This window comes from Leptopilina boulardi, unplaced genomic scaffold, assembly GCF_019393585.1.
Source record: "Leptopilina boulardi isolate dan_hultmark-lab unplaced genomic scaffold, ZJU_Lbou_2.1 LbouV2_4, whole genome shotgun sequence".
NCBI classification, from domain to species: Eukaryota; Metazoa; Arthropoda; class Insecta; order Hymenoptera; family Figitidae; genus Leptopilina; species Leptopilina boulardi.
The window spans coordinates 309495-336568 of record NW_026137973.1 but is presented as its reverse complement, the minus strand read 5'-3'; the positions used below and the strand labels follow the sequence as shown (position 1 = coordinate 336568).

Here is a 27074-nt window from a genome sequence, read left to right as displayed (position 1 = left end):
TTCAGCTTGCCTAACTAAAACCTAAATTGTTTTTTTACAGTTTGCCTATACAGAACTTAATTAGTTTCCGCACAGTTTGCCTATCGAAAAACTAGATAGTTTCTATATAGTTTGACTATCTAGAAACTTATTGGTCGTAAAGTTTAATTTTTGAAGAAGGTAAGTTAAGAAAAATTGAAGTTGGAGATAACTTAATTTGGAAAAAAGTGAATTAAAAAAAAAACAGAGTGAATTTGAAAAGTAAACAATGTTACAGCTACCATTTTTACCCTATAATAAAATCAATTTAACCCCAATTTTTAAACAAATACAACTAATGTATTTCAAAAAAGAAAATAAAAAAAAAGAAGAAATAACTTGACAGTGCACAGATACTTCGTGTATGTTTACAGACACTATTAATGATAATGCACGATTACAAATTCCATTGCAAACTATTTAAAAGCGCCTGTCCGCCCTTGTGGAGTTTACATTTGCAGTCTTTTTCTCAACACAATAGAATTCTGAGTGAGTAAAGCCCCAGAGAGAAAGAGAGAGAGAGAGAGAACGGTGAATATATATATATATATATATATGTAACCACGTTATTTGCCCTCTGTTGACTACATATATATATATATGCGTCGCGGATATCCCATTGGTATTTGTTATATACACACACACAGGTATATTCCCGTGATACCAACCTCTTACACTCCACTCACTTCGTTCCAAGCGTCAGTGACTTCGCGTCCGCCGGTTCGTTCGGACCTACTCGAAAAAAGTACTCAAAACATTTTTTCTCTCTATTTCTTTTATTTATCAAAAATTTTAAAGAGTAATTTTTAACTCTTTCGAAAAATTCAATTACTCGTCAAAATGAAAATTGTGAGATTTCTTGAGTTTCAGTTCTTTTTTATTGAATGTGTAACACAATTGGGAATAGAGTGAATTTTGTTTCTATAAATGAAGTGAAGTTTATTTTATAAGGATCGCTAAACAAGTTTTCTTTTTTTTTGGTATTTTGTGAAAGAGTTTTGAAATTATTTCATTCGATGTGAGAATTGCACTATTTTTTAAAAATTAACTTTTTTTCTAAACTTTAGTTTAATTTTATTTATGTTATTCAAACTTGTCAAATTTATTCGGAACGTATAACATTTATCCAATAGAACTGTTTTAGATTTATTAAACTAAAGTTAGGGTTCTTTAAACTCAACTTTTTTCCAACTTAACTTCTTTCCATTTTTTTCAAATTATTTCAAACTCAACTTCTTTTTGACATATAACTTTCTTTCGAGTTTACTTTTTCAAAACTTAACTTTTTTCCAAGTTAAGTTCTTTACAACTTAACTTATACTTAACTAATTCAAACTTAACTTCCTTATTCAAGTTAATTTTCTGTAAAGTTAACTTTTTCCAAGTTATTTTTATCCAAGTTAACTTTTTTTACAACTTTACTTGTTGTGACTTAACTTTTTTTTGACATAACTTTTTTTCCAAATTAACTTATTTACAACTTAACTTTGTTTTGACTTAACTTACTGAAACTTAACAACCTTCCAACTTAATTGTTTTAAACTTAACTTTTTGCTGAATAAACTTCTTTCCAACTTTTGACGTAACCTTAAACTTATTTAAACTTAACTTTCAATCAATGAAACTTTGTTCCAACAAAATTTTTTACCAAATTAACTTTTACCAACTTAACTTTCTGCCAAGTTAATTTTGTTCCAACTTAACTTTCTGCCACGTTAATTTCGCTTCAACTTAACTTTCTGCTAAGTTAATTTTGTTCCAACTTAACTTTCTGCCAAGTTAATTTTGCTCCAACTTAACTTTCTGCCTATAGTTAACTTGGTTCCAATAACGCAACTTTCTGCCAAGTTAACTTATTCATTTCAAACTTAAGTTCTTCGAACTTAACTACTTTCATGTTAACTTGGTTCCAACTTAACTTTCTGCCAAGTTAATTTTGTTCCAACTTAACTTTCTGACTAGTTAACTTGGTTCCAACGTAACTTTCTGCCTATAGTTAACTTGGTTCCAACTTAACTTTCTGTCAAGTTAACTTGGTTCCAATAACGCAACTTTCTGCCAAGTTAAGTTATTCATTTCAAACTTAAGTTCTTCGAACTTAACTACTTTCAAGTTAACTTGGTTCCAACTTAACTTTCTGTCAAGTTAATTTTGTTTTAACTTAACTTTCTGCCAAGTTAACTTGGTTCCAATAACGCAACTTTCTGCCAAGTTAACTTGGTTCCAACTTAACTTTCCGACAAGTTAACTTGGTTCCAATAACGCAACTTTCTGCCAAATTAACTTATTCATTTCAAACTTAAGTTCTTCGAACTTAACTACTTCCAAGTTAACTTGATTCCAACTTAACTTTCTGCCAAGTTAATTTTGTTCCAACTTAACTTTCTGCCTAGTTAACTTGGTTTCAACGTAACTTTCTCCTAAGTTAACTTGCTTTTAATTTAACTTTCTGCCAAGTTAACTTCGTTTCAAACTTAACATGCCTTCCAAGTTAATTTGGTTCCAACTTAATTTATTTTGACTCAACATTTTCAAACTTCGCTTCTTTCCAAGTTAACTTCTTTAAACTTAAATTTTTCATACTTAACTTCTTTTCCACTTAACGTCTTCTCTAATTTTTCCCTAAATTAAAAAATCCCCCCCCCCCCAAAAAAAGATTCCTAAATTTTTTAAATTTCTCTTTTTTTTATATAGGTTTAGTCGATAATTTCTTTTTTTTTTGTCGGCAATTTTTTTCTATTAATGTTATATTTATATATACATGAATGTAAATTCACCCCAACGTGAGCATAAACCTTGAGACGATTGACCCCTACGGCAAACTCTATATATACGAGAGTTGGTACACTCTAAGCATGTCAGAGTAAGAGAGAGAGAGAGAGAGAGAGAGAGAAACTTTAACATAGAAAGGTTTACGAACTTGTTCAGAATTCGAGAGAGGCGAATATCGGTAACTCGTTCGAATCTACATAAATAATAGTCGAGAAAGAAGAGAAGAAAAGAAAAGTCGTCTGTTCTCTTTCAACCGCAAGTCAATTCCCGACGGGGTGGATATACATACATACACATATATATATAGATAGATAGAGGAAACAAGAAGAAGAAGGGGTATTCCAACAATTTGTCGAGAGACGATTTACGATGGATAATTTATTGCCCCGGCCAATCGAAGGCCTATCGCTATATATATATATATATATATACGTGTATTGGAATAAAGGCCCCCACAACTATACATATATGAGACTTGTGTATAGTCATCAGAGTATATACTCCATTTACCAACAACACATAAGGGGGGGGGAAGAAGGGGAATTTATAGTAACGATAAAAACTTCATTTTATTTTTAGATGTTTGCAATATTTAGTTCACTTTTGCTCTTGTGTTGCTTGGAAAAGAGGTGGGGGGGAGAGGAAGGGGTATTAAGGAATCTTGTTCTTTGTAAAGTGCGTTTTCAATCTTTGGATAGATATATACAGGTACTACCAATTTGTGATAATATACACAAATCATAAATTGGTAGTACCGCACCTTGTGTGGAAATATTTCACAGTTCTGTATACAGTTACTGTTCCGAGTTATATTATTTTCTATATATAGGCACTGGATAGGTGAACTGTACCGAAACTAGCTAGAAATGTTACGCTACGACTTGCAAGTTTCTATATACTAAAAAATATGTGTCAAACTTTATGGAAACTATCTAGTTTCTAAATACGGAAACTGTATGGAAACTATATAATTTGTAGATAGAAAAACTGTATGGAAAGTATACAATTACTAAATAGGCAAACTATATGGAAATTATCTAGGTTTTAGATAGGCGAAGTGTATAGGAACTATCTAGTTTTTAGATAATTAAACTATATGGAAACTATCTAGTTTCTTGATAGGTAAACTGCATGGAAACTATCTAGTTTCTAGATATTAAAACTATAAAGTAACTATCTAGTTTATAAATACTAAAACTATATTTTTTTCTTCATAGGCAATAACTGTATAAAACCAATCTAGTCTTCAGATACTTAAACTATATGGAAATTATCTAGTTTCTAAATAATTAAACTGTATAGAAACTATAGAGATTATACAGAAATGCTAGAACAGTTATACGATCTAGACTAGTAAAAGCAGTTTAACTATCAAGTTTCTAAATACTGAAACTATTTGGAAACTATCTAGGTTCTAGATAGGCAAACTGTATAAAAACTATCTAGTTTCTAGATACTTAAACTATATGGAAAGTACTTAGACTATTCAGAAAGGTTAGGTCCATTATTCTATCCAGTTTCTAATTAGTTAAACTATTTGGAAATTATCTAGTTTATTTGGAAATTGTCAAGACAGATATACTATCCAGTTTCTGGATACTTGAACTATATGGAAACAATCTAGTGCATCTGCATATTATTTAGAATAGATTTAGAATAGTTTTAGGATAGTTTTTGAACAGGTTTCAAATTGGTTTAGAATAGATTGAGAATAGATTTAAAATAGTATTAGAATAGTTTTAGAGTAGGTTTTGAATAGGCTTAAAATAGGTTTTCTAGATAGAACCTAGTTTCTCAATAAAAAAAAAAGTTAATGACGTTACAAATTACCAAGAAATTTTCCCACACAGGTATATATATTAATTTTTGTATTTTACGATTGATCAAACATCGCATTTGAGAAAAGAAACAAGTTTTATATATAATATTCAAACTCAAGAAATCTACAATTTTTTTTCTCCTTTCTTGTTAACAAGTTTTAATATATATGTAGATGTGATTTCATATTTTAAATCTTTAAAATCAACTCTTAAAATTTAAAATCAATTTCCTGTTTCTTAGGTTATGCCATAAATCTCTCAAAATGGGAATGTGGAAATATTTGCAAAAATTTGGAAACAAGTGATTTTGGATCAATATAACAGTTTAGAACACAGTTTTATAAAAAAAAAGGGGAGTTTTCTAAAGGTACACAAACTCCCTCTTCTCACTGTTTCGAAGGATATAAATCGACTTTAGATATTGCTCGTTTTCATCTGATGATGATCTTGAGTATAGGAAACGAACTGTAAATCATAAACGCCAAGGGGGTTCGAACTCAGGAGGTATATATATATATATATATATATATATACAGAAGAGATATAAGTGCCTTTTGCGTCGTTGATAGTTGGTCGCGCGCTCGCGATATTCTTATATTGAGAGAGAGAGAGAGAAAAAGAGAAAGAGAGTGTGGCCAATCGAGTAATGATCCATCCTCCAACTGTCCATCTTAAATCACCCACGAGTGCTTGATAATCGAAAAAACAAAAAATGGTAATAGAAATAAACCATATTTTTGTTTGCTATTGTTTTTACTGGCAAAAGAATCAAGTAACAGGAATGATAAACATCTACCAATAATAATAATAATAATAATAATAATAATAATTGATCGCAAAAATGAATGTAAATAATGATCAAATGTGGATCCTAATGATCAAATATGAATTAAAATGAACAAACTGAAACTTAATTTTAACTTGATCATGATGATTACATGATAATAATAATAATAATAATAATAATAATATAATAATAATAAAAGTAGACTAAAAATTGATTTCCGATTTCTTTTTCTTTTCAACTGAAAGATATTATCTCACCGACTCGAACTATAGTGACATAATTGAAAATCAAGTGCCGTTCAAAACTTATTATTAAGCGGTAAACCACTGTCGAGTTGTGAGAGCAATGGTTTGAGACAAATGTTATCCTCAAGACTTTGAAATCAGTGAAGTGTTAATAATTTTTAAGAATTGTTTCTTTCCTCGCTGTGAAATAAAAAAAGAAAGTTTCTCCTCTTTTAAATTTTGTTCTATTATTTCAACAAAGGATAATTTTCACTTCTATAATATATGTATATCATTTTCAATAAAATGTAAACAAGTTTTAAAAAAAAATTAGAAACAAGTTAAGTTTGAAAAAGTTGAGTCAAAACAAGTTAAGTCGGAACCAAGTTATGTTGGAACCAAATTAACTTGGAAGGAAGTTAAGTTCGAAGAAGTTGAGTTTGAAACGAAGTTAACTTGGCAAAAAGTTAAGTTAGAATGAAATTAACGAGGCAGAAAGTTAAGTTGGTACAAACATAACTTGGCAGAAAGTTAAGTTGGTACAAAATTAACTTGGAAGGAAGTTAAGTTCAAAGAAGTTGAGTTTGAAACAAAGTTAACTTGGCAAAAAGTTAAGTTAGAATGAAATTAACGAGGCAGAAAGTTAAGTTGGTACAAAATTAACGTGGCAGAAAGTTAAGTTGGTACAAAGTTAACTTGGAAGGAAGTTAAGTTGGTACAAAATTAACTTGGAAGGAAGTTAAGTTCAAAGAAGTTGAGTTTGAAACAAAGTTAACTTGGCAAAAAGTTAAGTCAGAATGAAATTAACGAGGCAGAAAGTTAAGTTGGTACAAAATTAACTTGGAAGGAAGTTAAGTTGGTACAAAGTTAACTTGGAAGGAAGTTAAGTTGGTACAAAATTAACTTGGAAGGAAGTTAAGTTCAAAGAAGTTGAGTTTGAAACAAAGTTAACTTGGCAAAAAGTTAAGTCAGAATGAAATTAACGAGGCAGAAAGTTAAGTTGGTACAAAATTAACTTGGAAGGAAGTTAAGTTGGTACAAAATTAACTTGGAAGGAAGTTAAGTTGGAACGAAATTAACGTGGCAGAAAGTTAAGTTGGAACTAATTAACTTGTCAGAAAGTTAAGTTGGTACAAAAATAACGTGGAAAACAGTTAAGTTGGTACAAAATTAACTTGGAAGGAAGTTAAGTTGGAACGAAATTAACGTGGCAGAAAGTTAAGTTGGAACTAATTAACTTGTCAGAAAGTTAAGTTGGAACTAATTAACTTGTCAGAAAGTTAAGTTGGTACAAAAATAACGTGGAAAACAGTTAAGTTGGTACAAAATTAACTTGGAAGGAAGTTAAGTTGGTACAAAATTAACGTGGCAGAAAGTTAAGTTGGAACGAAATTAAAGTGGCAGAAATTAAAGTTGGAACTAATGAACTTGTCAGAAAGTTAACTTGGAACGAAATTAACGTGGCAGAAAGTTAAGTTGGAACCAAATTAACTTTATTGGCAGTTAAATTCGAAGAATTTAAGTTTGAAACGATGTTAACTTGGCAGAAATTTAAGTTAGAACGTAATTAACGTGGACAAAAGTTAAGTTGAGACGAAATTAACGTGGCAGAAAGTTAAGTTGATACAAAATTAACTTGAAAGGAAGTTAAGTTCGAGCAAAATTAACATTGAAAAAAGTTAATTTGAAAAAAAAGTTAACTTAGAAGATGTTAAATTTCAAGAAGTGAAATCAGAAAATGTTAATTTTGATATAAAACCAATTTAGAAACAAAGTTGGAATGTAGTTAAGTTAAAAAATTAGAAAAAAATTTTCAAAATCAATTTAATAAAAAACTGAAGTTAAAAAAGAAGTTAATTTAAAAAAAATAGTGCCGCCAGTTACTTTTTTTCCGACAATTTAATTTATTTCTCTTTAAAATAAAAAGTGTCGTGCTTTTCAGTGACTTTTTCTCTTTTTTGTCAAAAAAAAAAAAAATTTCTAAATATTTATATTTTTAATATTATAAAATATTAAATTTGAATATATTGAAATTAAAAAAACATTATTTAAGTTCTAAATGAAAAGGAAAAATGTCATCAAATGGAGAATTTTCAACGATATCAAGTGGGGAGATACCATCGTTGCCAAAATCATTGCCTAGTTCAAGGGAGGCAACAGCCGAGGGTAATTCAAGTACAGGTGGAGGCAGTTTTTCACCGTTGAGAGAATTTCTCGATAGATTCTCACTGCCAAGAGTTGTTAGATTGGAGGGTACAGCGGGACGGCCAATTTTACTCTATAAACAACAGCAACGTTCATTGAGAGTGACAGCAACATTATTGATGCATCGCTATCGTCATGACGTTAAAGTTGGACCCGAAATTGTTATTCCCGAAGGATATCCGGGTAAGATATATATGAAAAAAATTTCAATTAATTTATTGATTTCTTTACTTTTATGCAGGTATTATTATCAAAAGAAAACAAAATTTTAACTTCGTCCATATACTAAATTGACTTTTATTTTTCAAGCAATTTAATTTCTAAAGCCATATAATAAATTTTAGAAATATACCAATTTTAATTTAAGTGCTCAAAATAAGCGGGCGCTATTAAAAAAAATTGACCTTTCGTTTTTTAAAAAAAAACGCCTCTAAATTAGTTTAATAAAATGAAAATTTTCACGCATCTCGAAAAATATTTCTCCTCTTTTTTTGTTTCTGCTTTTAGTATAAGAAAAAGAATCAATTTTCAATTCTATCTACTCTATACAGAAAGTAATAGACAATTTCTATATACATAGTTCAGTATCTAGAAACTAGATAGTTTCCATATAGTTTGCCTATCTAGCAAATAGATAGTTTCCATATAGTTTGCCTATATAGCAAATAGATAGTTTCCATATAGTTTGCCTATATAGCAACTAGATTATTTTTGTATAGAGCAAATATCTAGAAATTAGATAGTTTCTACATAGTTTTTCTATTTAGAAACTTTTTAGAATAACATACCTAACCTTTCTAAATAATCTCAATAGTTTCCATACAGTTTAAGTATCTAGAAACTAGATAGAATAACATGCCTAACATTTTTAAATAATCTAAATAGTTTCCACTCAGTTTGCCTATCTAGAAACTAGATAGTTTCCTCACAGTCTGTCTATCTAGAACCTACATAATTTTAATATAGTTTGCCTATCTAGTAACTAGATAGTTTCCATAAAGTTAGCCTGCATAGAACCTAGATAATTAATATATCGTTCACCTATCCAAAAACTGTATAGTTTCCATACAGCTTGCCTACCTAGTAAGTAAATCGTTTTCATACAGTTTGCCTGTGTAGAAACTAGATAATTTCCATAGTTTTCCTATATGGAAACTAGAGAGTTTCTATAAAATTTGCCTATATAGAACCTAGATTTACATATACTTGACCTATTCAAAAACTATATAGTTTCCATACAGTTTTCCTATCTAGAAATAAAATAGTTTCCATATAGTTTTTCTAACTAGAAACTACATTATTTTCATATGGTTCAAGTATATAAAAACTGGATAGTTTCCCTACAGTTTGTCTATTTAAAACCTAGTAGTTTTATATAGTTTCCATTCAGTTTTTCTATCTGGAAACTAGATAGTTTCCATTTAGTTTGGCTATCTAGAAACTAATTAGCCGTAGCGTTAAATTTGGAACAAATTAAGTGAAGAAGCATTGAAGTAGGAAAAAAGTTAAGTTGGAAAATGTTAATATAAAAAACAGTGAATTTAAATAAAAACCGTCTCTAAATTAAATGAAAAATTTTCCCATATTTTGAAAAATATTTCCCTTCTCTTTTTTTTTTGTTTTCTTGTTTTTTGTTATTGAAAATGTTTATAGTAGGAAAAAGAATCAATGTTTTTAACTCTTTTCTGCTGCTCTATGCTGAATAGTACGCGCGCCTATCCTTTTAATGGAGAATCGTGTGAGGAATTCCTTTTATATGCCGAAGAAGTTTCTTAATAGCTTTAAGGAAAAGAAATGATAGGATTTTCTTGCCTTAAATAATTTTCCTCGAAGTGATATATATCCACGGGCGACGACTCTCTGAACTTATATATATATATATATATATACTCGAACGGTAACTGTTGTACAAAATGATTGTTGTTGATCATTGCACTACTACTACTATTTCTATTCGGATTGGTATCATTAGAGAGAGCTACTGAGAAAAACGCGCATCTAAAAGAGAAAAAGAGAGTAGCTCACGATACGAAACTGCGTATATATATCTTTTCCCGGTTCAAGGAAAAAAAATATATTCGACTCGAGAATTACGAAAGCCTTTGAGAGAGTTTTAGAGCCACACTGTTGTGTTGGTATATACACCCAATGGTTTACTAGAGTTTGCTGGTGGTTATAAGCGTTGGTTATTAGCTAATTAGAAATTATGGGTTGTAACCTAGAGAGAGAGAAAGAAAGAAAGAGAGAGACAGAGAGAAAGTATAGCAGCTGGAATATTAGATCAAAATATACTTAAATGGTTGTTTCGAATCAATTTCTCCAACGGGGGGTCATATTTAGTATAACAAAGGTAATTTCTAAGTTTTTGATTATTTTTATTTAAAACTGTATACAGATGTTATGACAATATGTTACCTTAAAAAGGTATGGAAAATAGTTAACTTAAAAGAAAGTTAAATCGGAAGAAGTTAAGTCAAAACAAGTTAATTTGGAAGGAAGTTAAGTTGAAAAGTTATTAACGTCTATCCAAATTAACTTGTTTTGACTTAACTTCTTCCGACTTAATTTTCTTTCAAGTTAACTACTTTCCAACTTAACTTTCTTCCAAATTAACTTGTTTTGACTTAACTTTCTTTCAAGTTAAGTTGGAAAGTAATTAACTTGAAAGAAAGTTAAGTTAGTACAAGGTAAGTCAAAATAAGTTAAGTTAGTATAAGTTAAGTCAAAATAAATAACACCTCACAAAATAAGTTAAGTTAGAAGAAGTTAAGTCGAAAATAGTTAAGTTAGAAAGAAAATAAGTTGGAAGAATGCTAAGTTTGTATTATAGTTAAGCTAAAAAAAATTAAGTTTTGAAGAAGTTGAGTTAAAAAAACATTAACTTGGAAGGATGTTAAGTTAAAAAAACCTAATTTCGAAAAAAGTTAAATTTAAATAAGTCAATTTAAAAAAAATTAAGTTAAAATCAAGCCCAAAGTAAAATTGCCCCATCCAAAAACCTTGTATTCCAAAAAATAGTAATTTCTAAACACCTAAACCTAATTTTTACCACCAAGAGCCAAAAATTCTTTTTCTTTCGTATAAAAATAAAATTATCGCATATAAACTCAAAAAAGCCATATGTTTCCAAGAAATATTCTGGAATCATATATATATATATATATATATATATAGAAATTAAAAAACAAAGAAAAAGAAAATAAAGTAGACTAATGATAATAATTTTCATTTTGTATATTCCTTGAAGCTAGTCTCGGTAGCAGTCTGCAAAAGGCGTTAAGTGTAGTGGCTTGGCAAACCTATTAACGCGTTCACCACTGTGCAAAGACCCTTGGGGCTTTACCGCATGCAGTGACTTATATAAATTTTCTTATATATCTACATATATATATACTACGATTAGCAAAAAGAAATTTTATATTCAAATATCCTCTCACAATATTTGTATATTATTAAAAATTATTCTTAAAACGATTAAAATTTAATTTTAATTATATTATTATTATAATATTTTTTTGTCCTGTCATGTCGTTATATATGTATATATATAGAGAGAGAGTATAAAATTAAGTCATCGATCTTTGTAAAGAGAGTTTGTTGACTCAAAAGAGGTGAGTTGCGAGCAAAATGAGTCGATGGATGACAAGAAGGATATAACGTTGTCTTTCTCTGTCTCTCTTATTGAGAAAATGGAATTCCATGATGACGCAAAGTAAAGAGGCAAAGAATGCCACAAGGAGTAAATGTCCACTCGGGAATCTACCGTAGGAGACAAATGAAACGGTACACACCGCAAGTCTATATATATATATATATATGTGTGTGCAATTCTTTGGTGACGCTTTCAACTAACACCTCAACATTTCTTGGTTTATTTCAACTTTTATATACGTATATATAATAAAACTTTGAAATCATCTATATAAACTCATCTAGAATTCGTAGGCGTTAAATAATGTTTTCCTACTCAATTTACTGTTACGCCCCTGATAACCTGTTCTTTCAAGTTCGAATTTACGATCAGTGTGCGAATATTTGATGCATAATAAAATAAACTCTAAATTTTCAAATTTCGAAAAAAAGCCCTCTGTTATATTGCATGTATACTCTTCAGGAATGATTTAGAACGGGACAGTCACCCTGGGGTACTAATACGCACGAACAAATTTAACTTGAAAGGATGTTATGTTTGAAGAAGTTAAGTTGAAAAAAGTTTAATTCAAACGAAATTTAATTGGAAGTAAGTTTTAAAAAGTTAAGTTGGAAAGAAGTTAACTTGGCAGAAATTTAAGTTAGAGCAAAATTAACTTGGAAGAAAGTAAAGTTGGAACAAAATTAAATTGGCAGAAAGTTAAGTTGGAACGAAGTTAACTTAGAAGAACGTGAAGTTCGAAAAAGTTAAGTTTGAAACAAAGTTAAGTTAGAACCATGTTAACTTGGAAGGTAGTTAGGTTCGAAGAAGTTGAGTTTGAAACGAAGTTAACTTGGAACGAAATTAACGCGGCAGAAAGTTAAGTTGGAACCAAGTTAACTTGGAAGGTAGTTTAGGTTCAAAGAAGGTAAGTTTGAAACGAAGTTAACTTGGAACGAAGTTAACGTGGCAGAAAGTTAAGTTGGAACCAAGTTAACTTGGCAGAAATTTAAGTTTAAACAAAATTAACTTAAAAAAAAGTTAAGTCTGAAAGTGTTAACATAAAGGCAAAACAAGTTAAGAACTTAAATGAAAAAAAGTTCAGTTTGAATTAAAAACTTAACTTCAATGGATGTATATATACTTTCAAAACCCGGAAAAAAAGAAGGAAACAGTAATTTTTAATATTATTTTATATACATCCGCCAAATTGTATAATTACGACATTTTATTATGGAATGAAAAAAAATTGTGTTGAGAAATATCTTACTAGAAGCGAGAGTGTCTTGTGAAATAGAAGCAAAAATTTTTTTTTTCATCAATGACGTCAGAGATGCAAAAGATATATAAAAAAAAGGAATGAATATAATTTAATTACAAAATAGAGGTCGATTTTCGCCTTTTAGTTGTGAATATTGATTAAATCTCTATTTATGCGTCAATATATATATATATATAGAGTTGTCGAAGTGTTCTCGAATCGAGGACAGATGAGGTGGCGTTGGAATTCCACATCAGTGAAAGGAAATACGCTACGAAAAGAAGGAAAGTAACTAGCAGATGATCTAAACGTAACTCGTAGGACGATGGCAAGGTCACAAAAGATTAATTACCTCAATATTTATATATAGTTTTTTTTTGTTTCCCTGGGCGCAATTTCGTTTAAAATTTACAAATATAAGATTAAAATAATAATCTCTAATGTATCATTTAAATGTTTGCCATCGGAAGAAAATTTATTTATATAAAAACAAGTTTCAAAATAATTTGTTTTTTTCAAAAATAAAAAAAAAAAGATGAGCAAGACGACTTTCAATTATATTGAAATTCACGTTTTTTAATTGAAATATTAATATATTTATATATGATTACGAATCCGTGGGTCGGTTATATTAAAAATTTAGTGTCAGATTCAAAAAAAAATTTAAATTTGAGTTTAAAACAAGTTAAGTTTGAAGAAATTATATCAAAACAAATTAAATTTGAATAAGTTATATCAAAACAAATTAAGTTGTAAGAAAGTTAAGTTTGAAACCAAGTTAACTTGGCAGAAAGTTAAGTTGGAACCATGTTAACTTGGCAGAAAGTTAAGTTTGAAACGAAAATCACTTGGCAGAAAGATAAGTTAGAAACAATTTAAGTTGAAACCAAGTTAACTTGGCAGAAATTTAAGTTTGAAACGAAGTTAACTTGGCAGAAAGTTAAATTAGAAAAAAATTAACTTGACAGAAAGTTAAGTTAGAACCAATTTAAGTTGAAACCAAGTTAACTTGGCAGAAATTTAAGTTTGAAACGAAGTTAACTTGTCAGAAAGTTAAGTTAGAACCATGTTAACTTGGCAGAAAGTTAAGTTAGAAAAAAATTAACTTGACAGAAAGTTAAGTTAGAACCAATTTAAGTTGAAACCAAGTTAACTTGGCAGAAATTTAAGTTTGAAACGAAGTTAACTTGTCAGAAAGTTAAGTTAGAACCATGTTAACTTGGCAGAAAGTTAAGTTAGAAAAAAATTAACTTGACAGAAAGTTAAGTTAGAACCAATTTAAGTTGAAACCAAGTTAACTTGGCAGAAAATTTAGTTTGAAGAAGTTATGTTAAAAAAATTACAATTTAAAGAAGTTAAGTGAAAACAAATTAAGTTGGAAGTAAGTTAAGTTTAAAAGACTATGTTAAGTCTGATTCAGTTAATCCAAAATAACTTAACTTAGAACTAACTTAATAAGTTAGTTGACAAAAGCTCATGCTCTCGCTTCCATTGGAAACTATATATATATATATATTTTCAAAGAGAGCTGGATTCCAACGATTCTGTAATAAACCCGATTCGATCTCTCGCGCGAGCGCGCGGTTCTTTTCTTAGTGTATTTCAATCGCAAAAAGGAACAAGTCGAACAAGTAGCACACTGCCTAGAAATAAGAGGAGGAGGACGGCCACAAAACGTAACGCAACGCGCCTCGAACTCATGAGCGCTCTTTGCGATGGCAAAATGGAATCTAGAGAGAGAGAGAGAGAGAGAGAGAGCAATTCGAACCTTCAACCGGGATAAAATTACCAAGAGAGAGAGAAAGATTTAACCGAGCATCCGATTCCAAGGACTGATAGCACGAATGTGTACGATATCGCACAAATCACCGAGCCCCCCCCCACCTTATATGCTTTTAACTACCATTCGTGTATAAACCCCTGTGTGTGGAAAACGACGACTTGGATCCAGTTTATACAGTAATTTATTAGGCGCGTAAACCAGGGTCGACGTTCTCCATGGGTCATGAGAGCTGTTTTATTTATTTATATAAAACCACGCGCAACGAAAACCTACATATTTGATAAGACTTTATGACCCTTTTATAAAGATAAAATTACCGAAAGAATTTTATAGTAGCGAAAGTTTGTTGATAAAAGAACTTTACGAGTGCATGAGAAAAAGTTACAGGCAGATAAGAAGGACACGGCTCTTATCGTTTCTGTATATATATATGTATATATATATATATATGTATTTTAAAACATAAAGGTATTCTAAACCGTTTTCTTTCATCACATCTGGAGCATCTTCTGTGTGTTTTAAGGTTTTAACGTTTACTATATAATGACCTATAAAAAATTTTTAAAAAAGTTACTCTAATCTTAATAGAGGTCTAATATTCTGAAATATCATTTTTTTATTGAAAAAACACGAATTCGAATGGCGGATACAGGGATTAATATACAAGTTATTACAGTTAGAATATTTTACCCCATCACGTTAGGATTTTGACATAACCTCAAAAATGCGAAAAATAATTCAAACTAATATTATTATACGTTTTTAGGGTCGCTGAAACCAAATCCGCTGTTCATTTTACCCCAAAAACGTCAGGATTTTGACATAACCTCAAAAAAAAAAACCTTAAAAAGAACGTTCTTTTCAGCTTTAGTGTTTCTGTGAATTTTTGGGGTTATGTCAATATCCTGACATAACGGGGTAAAATCGACAACGGATTTATTATTAATACAAACTATATTTTCCCTAGAGGGAGTTGTAGTTGGGCGCGAATTTTTGAATCTAAAAAAAATTCCCCACGTGAAATACAATTTTTTAGTTATTTTTCCGTCTACTATTTCCTTTATATATTGAAATATACATAATATAAAATTGAATATAAACCACACAAACTGTTTTATAAGGATAGATTTACATAAATGATAAATAATGTACGATTATATTTTTTCTGTCCTCATGTATGTACTTGAATCTAAAGGTGGATTTTAGTTTTTCCGTTTTTGCGATTACTCGATTACATCAGAGTTTATTGCTTCTGAATTCGCCCACATTGCTCATAAACATGAAAAAGGATGAAAGAAGAAATGATTTCGATATTTTCTGACTTGCTTTTACGAGTATATATATATATACAAATACCAGATGGCACGAAAGTAGTACCTCTTGTCGACCCCCTGCTTCATAACACTTATAACTTTCTATAGAAAACTAATCCCCCTGAAAAGATGTTACCTTTCGATTCTTTCTATACACACATATACTATACTTTGGAGGACAATGCCCTTCATCCTTGCGCGGCCACGGTCCAAAATTATTCTGATGGTATTTCTCTCTCTCTCTCTCGCTTTTTCTCGGAGGGTTCATTGAACTCGCAAAACTTTACACGAGGAACATTTACCTCTTCCCTGTCCGGTCTTCGTCGTACTCGTCGTCGTCGTCCCTCGTTTACTAAAGGCGGAAACCAGGACCGATTTCAAGATCCGGACATCGATAAATATCCTTGCGGAAACTTAAGGAATCTTCCTTTTAACGTTCTTCAAATTCTGCATCTTTAATTCCTTATATATATACATGAAAATGTATATATCTATAAGGAATTAAAGATTTAAAATTAAATCTCACGTCTTGACTAATTGCTCAAAAAAGGTAATAAAAATTCATTTTTTTTTTTTAGAAATAAGATACATTTCGTATCGAGTATAGAGAGAAAACTTATATTTATTTATTCAAAATGTTTTCGCGGAAAGATTTATTGAAGCGTTTTTTTTTTTTTTTTTTTATTTTCATTTCAAGTATATTATAAGCCTCGCACTCGCGATGAACTTTATACCGCATTCCTTCTGGCAAACGTGAACCTTTACATTTTCATTTTAAAATCGACGTACATATATATATATATATATATATATATATATATGTTATATACCTATACATAGTGATGGGCGTGGGAAAGATGCAGATTATTATTATTTCGCGAACCGCACATTTATATTCGGGACGAGTGTAAATCATGTTTTCTTGAGTATGTGTTTCTATATAGCAAATTTTTTTACCAAAGATTTAAGAAATTAAAAATCCTCGCACTCTATTATTTTATACTTCTATTTATAGTTCTAAAATTAAGACGAATCATTTCAAACGAAGAATATTATTTTTTCCTTTAAAAAAAAAAAACTATTATTTTTTTTTTATAAGCCTCTCGTAATTCGATCGCGTCAATGATGATTTATCATCGATGATGCGCGCATACGTGCAAAAAAAAAAATAAAGATTGCCCTCTGGAAGGTGCGAAAAGATGAAAATAACACCGAAGATATAATATAACGAGCGAAGAGACTTGCCGGAGGAAATAATAGCGAGTTCGTATATATATATATACAATATATAAGCATCTCGAGCAAAACCGAGAACTCGAATAAGGTTGTAAGTCACACTGAACATTGTGCATAAACCACACGCCACTGTCACGGTTCGATTCTTGCCAAGCTAATATTATATCAAAAGATATTGGTGATGTGTAGACGCGAAGGAATATATCTATAGAGGAATTTCAACGCGCGGCAGCAAAACGTAGACGCTGACCTAACCCCCCTCCCACCCCATTCTCCCTAAGCGATATAAATCATTGAGACTCTAAATCTGATGAATATATGTTTTTTTTTTTGTTAACCTCACAACATTAATGGGTAGCCGTAGGACAAAAAAAATAAAGGGCGCTGAAGTAGAGATGATCGTATTTCTAAATGCAAAATCGTGTATATACGATGTGCTTCGTCAAGTTGAAAATTTTTGCGATTTCTTTTCAAGACAAAAACTAAACTATATAAAATTTCAAAAATTCTTCCATCTATTTTAAGATATTTGTCACTATACGAAATTTTGATTAAAATTCTTTCTCTCTTTTTTTTTTTTATCTCCCGGTCCAAAATTATCTTTTTTTTCCCCCTCATAATGCAAAAACCATTTCACCAAAGGCAGTAAAAAAAAGGAATTACGATACAAACCATAAACGTTCGCGCTTATTGCATTCTATGAATAGTATGCGTATTTTCAAAATTTATGTCAATAGTTGTTTTTATATCAGATTTATTATACTCCTAAATCACTGTTTTTTTTTAAATATATATAAGTGTGTGTGTGTGTGTACGCTCTAAAATCTGTATTATACGACACAAAGTGCAATATATCTCGCGTATACTATTATATATACAGTTTTATCATTTTCTATATACATATAATAGAATATAATGCGATTGATTTAAAATTTTATCATACACGATTATCTTTAATACTTTAAACGACAAGGGTTACACATTTATTTTTTTATAGTGTTTTATGCACATCAAGAAATTATATGTGTTTTGTGTATATATAATAACATTCATTTCAAAACTGTAAATGTACATAAAAAAAAATTTTAAATTCGAAAACGGTGAAATATATTTTTGAAAAATTATTGTAGCTCTGTAAAAGCGATTTTAAAATTTGCAGATTTAAATAAAAACATAAGAAACTATTATACTAGGACTAAAATTAATGGAATTTAAAAAAATAGCACTGTATAGGTAAACTATACCGAAACTAGCTAGAAATATAACGCTAACACCAACAAGTTTGTAGATAGTCAATCTATATAGAAATTATCTAGTTTATAAATAGACAAACTATATGGAAACTATCTAGTTTATAAATAGACAAACTATATGGAAACTACCTAGTTTTAGATAGGAAAACTATGAAGAGACTAACTACTTTCTAGAGATGCAAATTATACAGAAACTAACTACTTTCTAGATGCGCAAACTATATAGAAACTAACTGGTTTCCAGACAGGCAAGCTATACGGTAACTACCAAGATTCTATATAGGAAAAATGTATGGAAACTACACACTTTTTGAGTAGGCGAAGTATATGTAAACCTAGGTTCTACATAGCCAACTTTATGGAAACTGTATGGAAACTATCTTGTTTCTAGATAGGCAAACTATATGGAAACTAGCTAGTTTCTACATAGGCAAACTGTATGTAAACTGTTTAGTTATTAGGTAGGCAAACTGTATGAAAACTATCTAGTTACTAGGTAGACAAACTGTATGGAAACTATAGTTTTTGGATAGACGAACTATATAGAAATTATCTAGGTACTATGCAGGCGAATTTTATGGAAACTATCTAATATTTGAATACTGAAACTATATAGAAACTATCTAGTTATTAGACGGGCAAACTATTTTGAAATTAGATAGGTTCTAGATAGGCCAACTGTATGTAAAGTATCTAGTTTTTAGATACTAAAGCTATATGGAAAATATCTAGTTTCTTGATAGTCAAACTCTGAAAACTATCTACTTTCTAGATAGGCAAACTATATAGAAACAAACTACTTTCTAGATATGCAAACTATATTAAACTTAACTACTTTCTAGATATGTAAACTATATAAAAACTAACTACTAACTACTGCTAAGTACTTTCTAGATAGCCGAACTATATGGAAACTAACTAGTTTATAAATATACAAACTATGTAGAAAACTATCTACTTTCTAGATACTTGAACTATATTAAAACTATCTAGTTTCTACATAGGCAAACTGGACGGATACTATTTAGTTTCTAAGTAGGCAAACTAGGCAAACTATATTAAAACTATCTTTACCTTCCCAACTTTAAATTTTTCAAAAATTTTCTTGCAACCTTTTAGCAATACTATTGCAAGTTTGCACTGCAACTTTGTAGCAAAATTACTGCAATATTGCACTGCAAACTTATACTCTTGCGAAAAACTAACAAGTTAATTGTGTATCAAAATTAAACAAACGCAGTAATTACTTTTTTCGCGGCAAAATTTATCAATTTCAAGAGAGTAAAAAATTTATTTATATATAGTACACCTATACGAGAACCTATTAAATTATGGACTATTATCACAGTACCACTCTCGAAGTTTATATCTTTCAATGAAGATACTATATTCTTTCGTATATATATAATTGGACACGTCTCAAAGCCTACATTACTATAAATTTATATTTATATACTTTATCGAATACTGAACGTGTGGTCAATATGAACAAAAGGCCAAGAAAGAGTTAGAGGGGAAGAAAAGACACTTTTTCTAAGTTGTCAAACAAAAAAAAAAAGCGAGAGAGAGAGAGATCCTAACTCAAGAATCACATCGTCAGAGGACTCTTCAACGCGCATCTGAAGAGCAAATGGAACAGAGGAGAGATGATCGAAGGTCGCCTGGTTCTTTTGGTGGCTTGCTAATTGATTTAAGAATGCCTCCAGTGTCCGAATGCCCGCAAAGCAAAGTCAAGACCGCGTCTCTTCGTCTTCTCTGCTTCGAAATCAACCCTCTAAAAAGCTGCAATCGTTCAACTTGGAATGCCTATATCCGATGCCGATCTCTTTCTCTCTCTTTTGCTATATGGTGCAACTTAAAGTTTCTTCTCAAGAGAGATTTCCAATAGCCAGCAAGCAAAAAAAAAAACCTATCCATATCTACACATTAATTCCCAAGGGATGTATGGGTTCGCCCTGAAAAAACGCGCAACTTCTATAAATGTGGAAAAGGAGGTCTTGATGGTATAAACAAAAGTGAAAGTGGATATATTCGAAATCCTTTTAAAGACACATATACCTATATATATATATATAGTGATAGACTTCGAAAAAAAAATGTTCGCAAATAAAGTTGGCATTAATTTTGCGAAATTTAAAAAATTAAATTATAGACTCGATATAAAACAAAACATTTTTTGTTTCTAAAGTTGTCTCCTCTTCTTCTAAACTTGTCTTTTTTGGAGTTAATGATTTTTTTTTACTATACTAATTGGCATTCGATGGCGCCAGTTGATTTCATCGAAGGATCCTTTATCTGATTCAAAGAAAAAAAAACAAACTTCACGGGGGCTATAAACGAACTCTTTAACGCAATTCGTGGGTTTCTTTCCCGAATGTTAAAAGTCCTTAACGGAACTAATTCCAGGATGACAAATAAATCCGAGTATGGAATATTAAATTTAATTGCCGCGCGTCAGTTGGCTTTTATTTAATTAATCTCCATTTCCCGGGTGTTTAATTATGTTTGTATATTATAAAAAAAAATGAAGGAGAACCATGTTTTCTCTCTATATAAGAGAAGAAGGATTAAGGATAAAAGCAAGTCATTGGATTACATGTGCGCGCGAGATGGTATTAAAGAAAAGTTATGCAGATGTTATCCATCGTTAACCGTCTGAATAACGTTAAATCTCAAAGAGCGTGTCTATGAATACGTTAACGCGCGTAACGGATGTTTGACCGTTTATAGAAAAGGGGGAGGGGGGGTGGCTCTTACGTGCCAACACGACATGGATTACCTATGCACGAATCCCAATGCTTAAATCTTATTAGAAGATTAGAAGGAAGGCGAGGAATATCGCTCAGAATTCCAGTGGAAAAGTTTCTTGAGGCGATTGGTAATTTGATTGCACGAGAAGAACGTCGTTCGGAAGTACGTTTATATATATACGCGTATATATATGTATATATACGAAGAGTTAACGATGCGTTACACACGTATAACCACACGAGGAAAACAGTATCATCTCAAATAATTACTTTACAAGCATCACGTGCTTAAACCTATAATCCTACAATCTTAAATCCTCTTACCCCCCTTTTCCCAACCTATAAATCAATCCCTACTTTATATCAATAGTAACTATATATCTGATTTACTTTATATATATTGAACATTACACACTTCGTGCCAGGATGAGGGATTCTTTCTCGGAACAATAATTTCTATTTTCGCGATATTTCATCTTAAAAACTCATCTTTGAAAACAACCTCAAAATACAATTTCTAATTGACAATTCGCAATGGATTAGAAGTAAAAAAAAACAGGCGTCGCGAAATTAAAACCAGAAGGCAATTTTATAGAAACAAGTTTTTCTCCTCTTCCCTCGCACACGGAATGGGGAGATTTGTAAGCCGAAGTGGAGGCTAATTGAGTCGTTTGCTCCATGGTGTTACGCTTCGCGAGTTTATTTGGCCTTATCGCGAAATTTCCAACTATATATATATATATATATATATAGATATGTGAATATTTGTGTGTACAAGAAAAGTTCAAACGATAATAAAATCCAATAAAAAGGAGAACAAACGTCGCGTGGATAAAGGTCATTTATTAATTAGCATTTCCAAGTGTACTATACGCTATTTCCCGCTCTTCTTCCTGATAAAGAGATTAAACGCAAGCGTAACTTATGTGCAAGCAACGACGAACAAGATCATCGTGGTTCATTAGCATAATCTTTATAAATCCTCCAAGATGTTATCGTCAATATATGTTAAGAGAGTTTTTAACTAAAAATGACATTGAAAAATGTGAGAATAAAATTATTCCAATTTTCCCGCTAATAATTTTGCCAAATAGAATTTTTTTTATTATATATTTAAAACTTTTTTTGATTAGGAGTTCAAACGTCGAGTTATGTTACACATAAAGCCAGAAAGTATCTCATAAAGTTAATGTACACATATATATTCACACAAAGGCTATATAAAAGAAAATATACAGAAGAAATTTAACGACGCGTTTCTAAATTGAAGTTAAACCGTAGTGATTGCCTCTCTTTTTGTATATAACAACGACGACCGATTACGGGATCTTCAATTAAGTCCTATTGTGAATTAATTACCCTTTTCCAACTAATTCTTATTTCAATTTAATTAACTTTCTTATTCACGAGTTTTACATTTACAAAATTTAAAAAAAAAATCTATGTAATTAACGACAATTTTAAATGGATTTTTTTTTCTTTTTCAGGATGGTTTTCTGTGATAAGTGGAAATAATTCTAGTGGCAATGCAAGGGTGTATCGAAGAGTCGAGTCTCTCGTAAGAGCTGGAGTTCCAGCTTTTCTCCTAACTGCGCCATTAAGGGCCTACACGCTAACACATTCAAAAATGGGTATGTTTCATTAATTAAAAATATATGAATATCGAAAAAAAATAATTTGCTAATGGGAAAAATATTTAACTCTAAAATGAGCGTTTGCCGGATTTTAAATGTCAGTGTGCAAACGTTCTTGACCCGAATTGAAACGAGACACACACACACACAACTCTCGCGAAAGTCATTGCACCATGAAAATCAAGTAAGCGTTTACTATTGAATAGAAAATCCCCCGCCAAATTGATTAGATACTACCACGATATACGATAAAAATTGAATGAACGCGCCCGTTTCAAAAACCGGTCATTATCGTTTTACAGTTCCGCATCTTTGACCTATTCGCACTCGTCGTTACACGCTCCGGTGTTCAATAAATATATATTATTATAAAATTGTTCAAGATTTGTCTCTAATTGTATTTTCATGGCAAAAAGTTAATTATATTTCAAATACTATCTATTTTTTTGCTAAACCCCAAATAATTTTTACCAACTTTTACGACATTGTAGATACTTTGAGTTTCTTTGTTTTACTTTATAATAAAGCCGATCTGGGATCGAAACGTTGGCAATATACCATTCTTCTTCATATGTGTTGCCTTAATAATAATTTTTCCAAACACTTTTATAAGATACTTTTATAAGAAAAACTCACCGAAGACTCCATTCGCCAATGTCCGATCTCCACTCCAGTTTCCAAATTGCGATTTTATAAAAAATTTCGAAAATACTCAATTAAGTTTATTAATAACTTCCCTAAAACGATCGCGATTTAAGATTAATTCGAACACTCCCGAAGTTATAACTATACAGAGAAAGGAATTCGAACACTCCTGAAGTTGAATCTGAAAAAATTGATTTATTATCACAAAGTGATTTAGTAAATTTTTAATTGCGCAGAAAATGAAGTGAAAAAATTTAAATATTTTGAATTAATTTAACGAGGATTGAGTATAGAGTGAAAGTGAGTAAGCGAAAGGTTGCTTTATGCCTCCTCTCTCTCTCTCTTTCTCATCATACTTCGGAGTCCAAATCACCCACGCAACTTTTACTGGATTAAAAATAAACTCAAAAATGCATTTTTAATTCTTACCGGTTATGACAAAAACAATAAATATCTTATAATAATTTATTTTATGAAATTAAATGTTCTTTTAATTAATCAACGTGAAACAATAATAATAAATTTCTTTTTTCAGAAAATGGAAACCTCAGAGCTCATTATACGAAAACAACGATAAGAGCGGGAGAGGTTCTTCGACTCGTGGCTGTTTTTCAAGATACGAAAAAGTACAGTTCGATGTCGTTCGCCATTTCCAGTAGTTGTTCTGAGAAGGACCAATACGCTCAATGTCTAGATCCACATGGCCGTGAAGTTTTTGCTCCCCTATCGGCAAGAGGAGAATTTTATGCCGTTTGCCAAAACGAAAATGTGGACTCTGGCAGTGATGCTGTTCTCTTTAAAGTCCACCATCTTGTCTCACGACAACTTCCACTTAGAGTAAGAATTATTTATCTCCCAAAAAAATATTGGAAATATAGAGAAATATTTTCAAATTTATCAATAGAATGAGAATGTAAAAAGGGATTTACTAAAATATTTGGTAAATAATTCTCGATTACGTGATTTTTTTAGGTTAGGTTAATAGCCGGCCCTCTACCAGTGCCTTTACCTCGGGAATATGGAGGTTTAATGCAATTGGAATCGTCGACACGTGGACCAATTGTTCTTGGATGTATTGTACCGGAAAGGCCAGTTTATAATCCGGAAATGCTTGAACTCATGGTCACTGGAAATGGAGCGCCAAGAGTGAGACGAGCACGTTTAGGTTATCCCTCCGAAGCGAGATTACTTGCCTCGCCAAAAATGCAGGGACTACTAACAGCGTGCAGGTAATTTTAAATTTCCCGCCTAAAAACCGATTTTGTAACATAATTATTTACAGATATTTACTTTATCGACGTATGTATTAATATTTCTATTAATAGATAAAATAAATATCAGCTTCAAAATAACCACCTAACAGGGGGAATGACGTAACATAAATACTTTTTTCTAAATTAAAATGACTTTATTCGGAATCTAAATGGAAACAATATTTTTCTATTCGACTGTAGAAAACACTTTTTTCTTGTTTGAAACAAGTTTTTAATGAAGTTATCAGACTAAAAAAATTTTTCCAACCTTCCAACAAGAAGGATTGACAAAATACTGAACATATAACGACAATGAGGATGAACTACGAAATCAGATAGGAAACTTCAAATCGACCAGGGTTGGGAAGCTCGATTAATAATTTCGATTAACGCGGTTCTTTATTGAATTCTTTTTTCACCTAATTCATATTATTTCAATAATTATTCTGGTGTTTTTTATCCTAACTTCTTGAAATTTCAGTCGTGCCGTTGGCGATCGAGCAACGGAACCACGAGTTGCACCGCTCAAGATGCACGACTCAAGTGAAAATCTCAAGGAGATGCATCTAAAGAAAATAAAACCGAAAACCGAGACAAAACCAATTCTCCAAAGTCTTCGCGATGGAATCGAACAATTAAAAAAGACAACAGTACGCGAACGAAGTGAAACCCGACAACAGGGCAATGGATTCCTTGATAGAATCACAAAATTAACACAAGCAAATCGAAGTCGAAATCCAGCGAAAAAATCCGCTTCCTTCACATTTGCCATTCGACCGGAACTCGCAATGAAAGCACAAGAACGCTACTCAAGTCTAGAGCCTGAAACATCACAAAATCATCATCATCATCATCATTCAAATAATTCCACAAAACAACCAGTTCAAAGATCCGTTTCAACAAGTGTCCTCGAAGTTTCAGCTGACATTGAAGTCCAACCGAATTATTCCCGTGTTCGTGATAGTCTGACACCCCTTCCTCTACCGCCAAAACAAACAAAATCAAAACCCGAAGATATTTACGCCGAAATATGCGAAGATCCAAAAATTGAAATCGAAACTACTGATCAACAAAAAGAAGGAAAACTCAAAACACAAATTCAACGACAATCGCGTGTACAAATCCGACCACAAATTCGTAAGGAAAGAATACGAAAAAGTACAAATTCAACAAAAAATGATAATCAACCACAAGTGTTACCTCGATTACGAATTAATACCGATAAAGAAACAGAAATACAAAAATATCCAGAAATACCACCACGAATTCGCAATGAATCACCAATTATTGATCATCCACAAATTTTACCACGATTTAAAATTGAAAATTCCCCAATAAAATCAATGAGAATACAAAATGAAAATCAACAAATTATTCCGAGATTAAAAAATGAAAATTTTCAAAAAGAACAACAATTTCAACCTGAAATTAAACCACGTTTTATTCAAAATGAAAATCAATTATCATTGAATAATGATGATATTGAAAGAATAGAGAATAAAAATTATTTACAACAAATACAACCACGTTATCAAATTGACACTGAACCACAAATACATCCACGATTTCAAATACATTCGGATTTTAAAAATACAACAAATCATCATGTTAAAGCGAGAATAAAAATAATTGTTAAAAGTAAAGAAACATATGAAAGTGAACAGGGAAAAAAAGAGGGACGTTATATTAATTCAGTAATGATAACGCACAGTGATCCAATTATTAATTCAAGTGATGATATTATATATAACTCGATTTATTAGCTCAATTTTGCAATTTTTTTTAATGTGTGTGTGTGTGTGTGAGAGAGAGAGAGAGAATTTTTTTGAGTCACGAAATTTAAAAAAGTCGAATTCGAATTTTCCCGCCATAATAAATTGAAATCGAATCGAACTTTTTGTATTTCTCGACAGAACTATCGATAGTAATCGAACTTTTGAATTTTCCCGCCAAATTTCAAAATTGATCCACCCGAGTCAAAATTTTCTGAATTATTTAAATTTTACAAAAAAAAAAATATTTATAAAAAAAATGAAAATTTAATAATTTCATTATCGAATGAAATAATTTAAATAATATCCAAATAATAATAATAATACTTATTTAATATAATTTGAAATTATTTTCAAAATATTTGAGTCTTTAAAATTTTTAAATTAGAGATATTCAATTATTATAATGAAATAATTGAAATTATCTCTAAAAAATGAATAAAATTATCTACAATTATTTAATTAAATAATTGAATTGATTTTTTTTTTAATTTCTGTTTGAAATAGATCTCAATAAATAAATAAATTAACTTTACCAAAACTTGAGAATAGTGTCTTTTATCATTTTTGAACTGATAAATATTCGATTGTGCGTTGGACTTTTTGATTTTTAACTCCTTCACTTTTTCGCCAAAAAAAAAATTCTGAAACACAAAAAAAATCTCAAATTTTAAAATATGAAATAAAAATATATTTTACCAAAAAAAAAACTATATA

General features: G+C 30.5%; 1 protein-coding gene across 4 annotated transcripts; it reads left to right on the top strand.

Moving 5' to 3' along the window:
- Positions 1-730: 730 nt before the first annotated feature.
- LOC127289159 (uncharacterized) lies at positions 731-26733 on the top strand. Of its 4 annotated transcripts, none has more exons than XM_051316948.1 (6): positions 731-998; positions 7549-8009; positions 22541-22684; positions 23868-24169; positions 24305-24561; positions 25067-26733. In XM_051316948.1, the coding sequence occupies exons 2-6, from the start codon at positions 7694-7696 to the stop codon at positions 26346-26348; spliced, it is 2301 nt and encodes a 766-aa protein (XP_051172905.1). In that variant the 5' UTR covers positions 731-998; positions 7549-7693; the 3' UTR covers positions 26349-26733. The 4 variants fall into 4 exon arrangements, with proteins under 4 accessions (XP_051172905.1, XP_051172903.1, XP_051172904.1 ...); XM_051316946.1 differs by having other exon boundaries at positions 731-1036; positions 7564-8009; XM_051316947.1 differs by having other exon boundaries at positions 731-1036.
- The last annotated feature ends 341 nt before the right edge of the window (positions 26734-27074 follow it).

Excerpts from the sequence above, each read along its gene's own strand:
- LOC127289159 (XM_051316948.1), top strand. The coding sequence starts at position 7,694 with ATGTCATCAAATGGAGAATTTTCAACGATATCAAGTGGGGAGATACCA. Across the intron at positions 22,685-23,867 it reads GCTAACACATTCAAAAATGG|AAAATGGAAACCTCAGAGCT; the intron begins GTATGTTTCATT and ends TTCTTTTTTCAG. Across the intron at positions 24,562-25,066 it reads GGACTACTAACAGCGTGCAG|TCGTGCCGTTGGCGATCGAG; the intron begins GTAATTTTAAAT and ends TTGAAATTTCAG.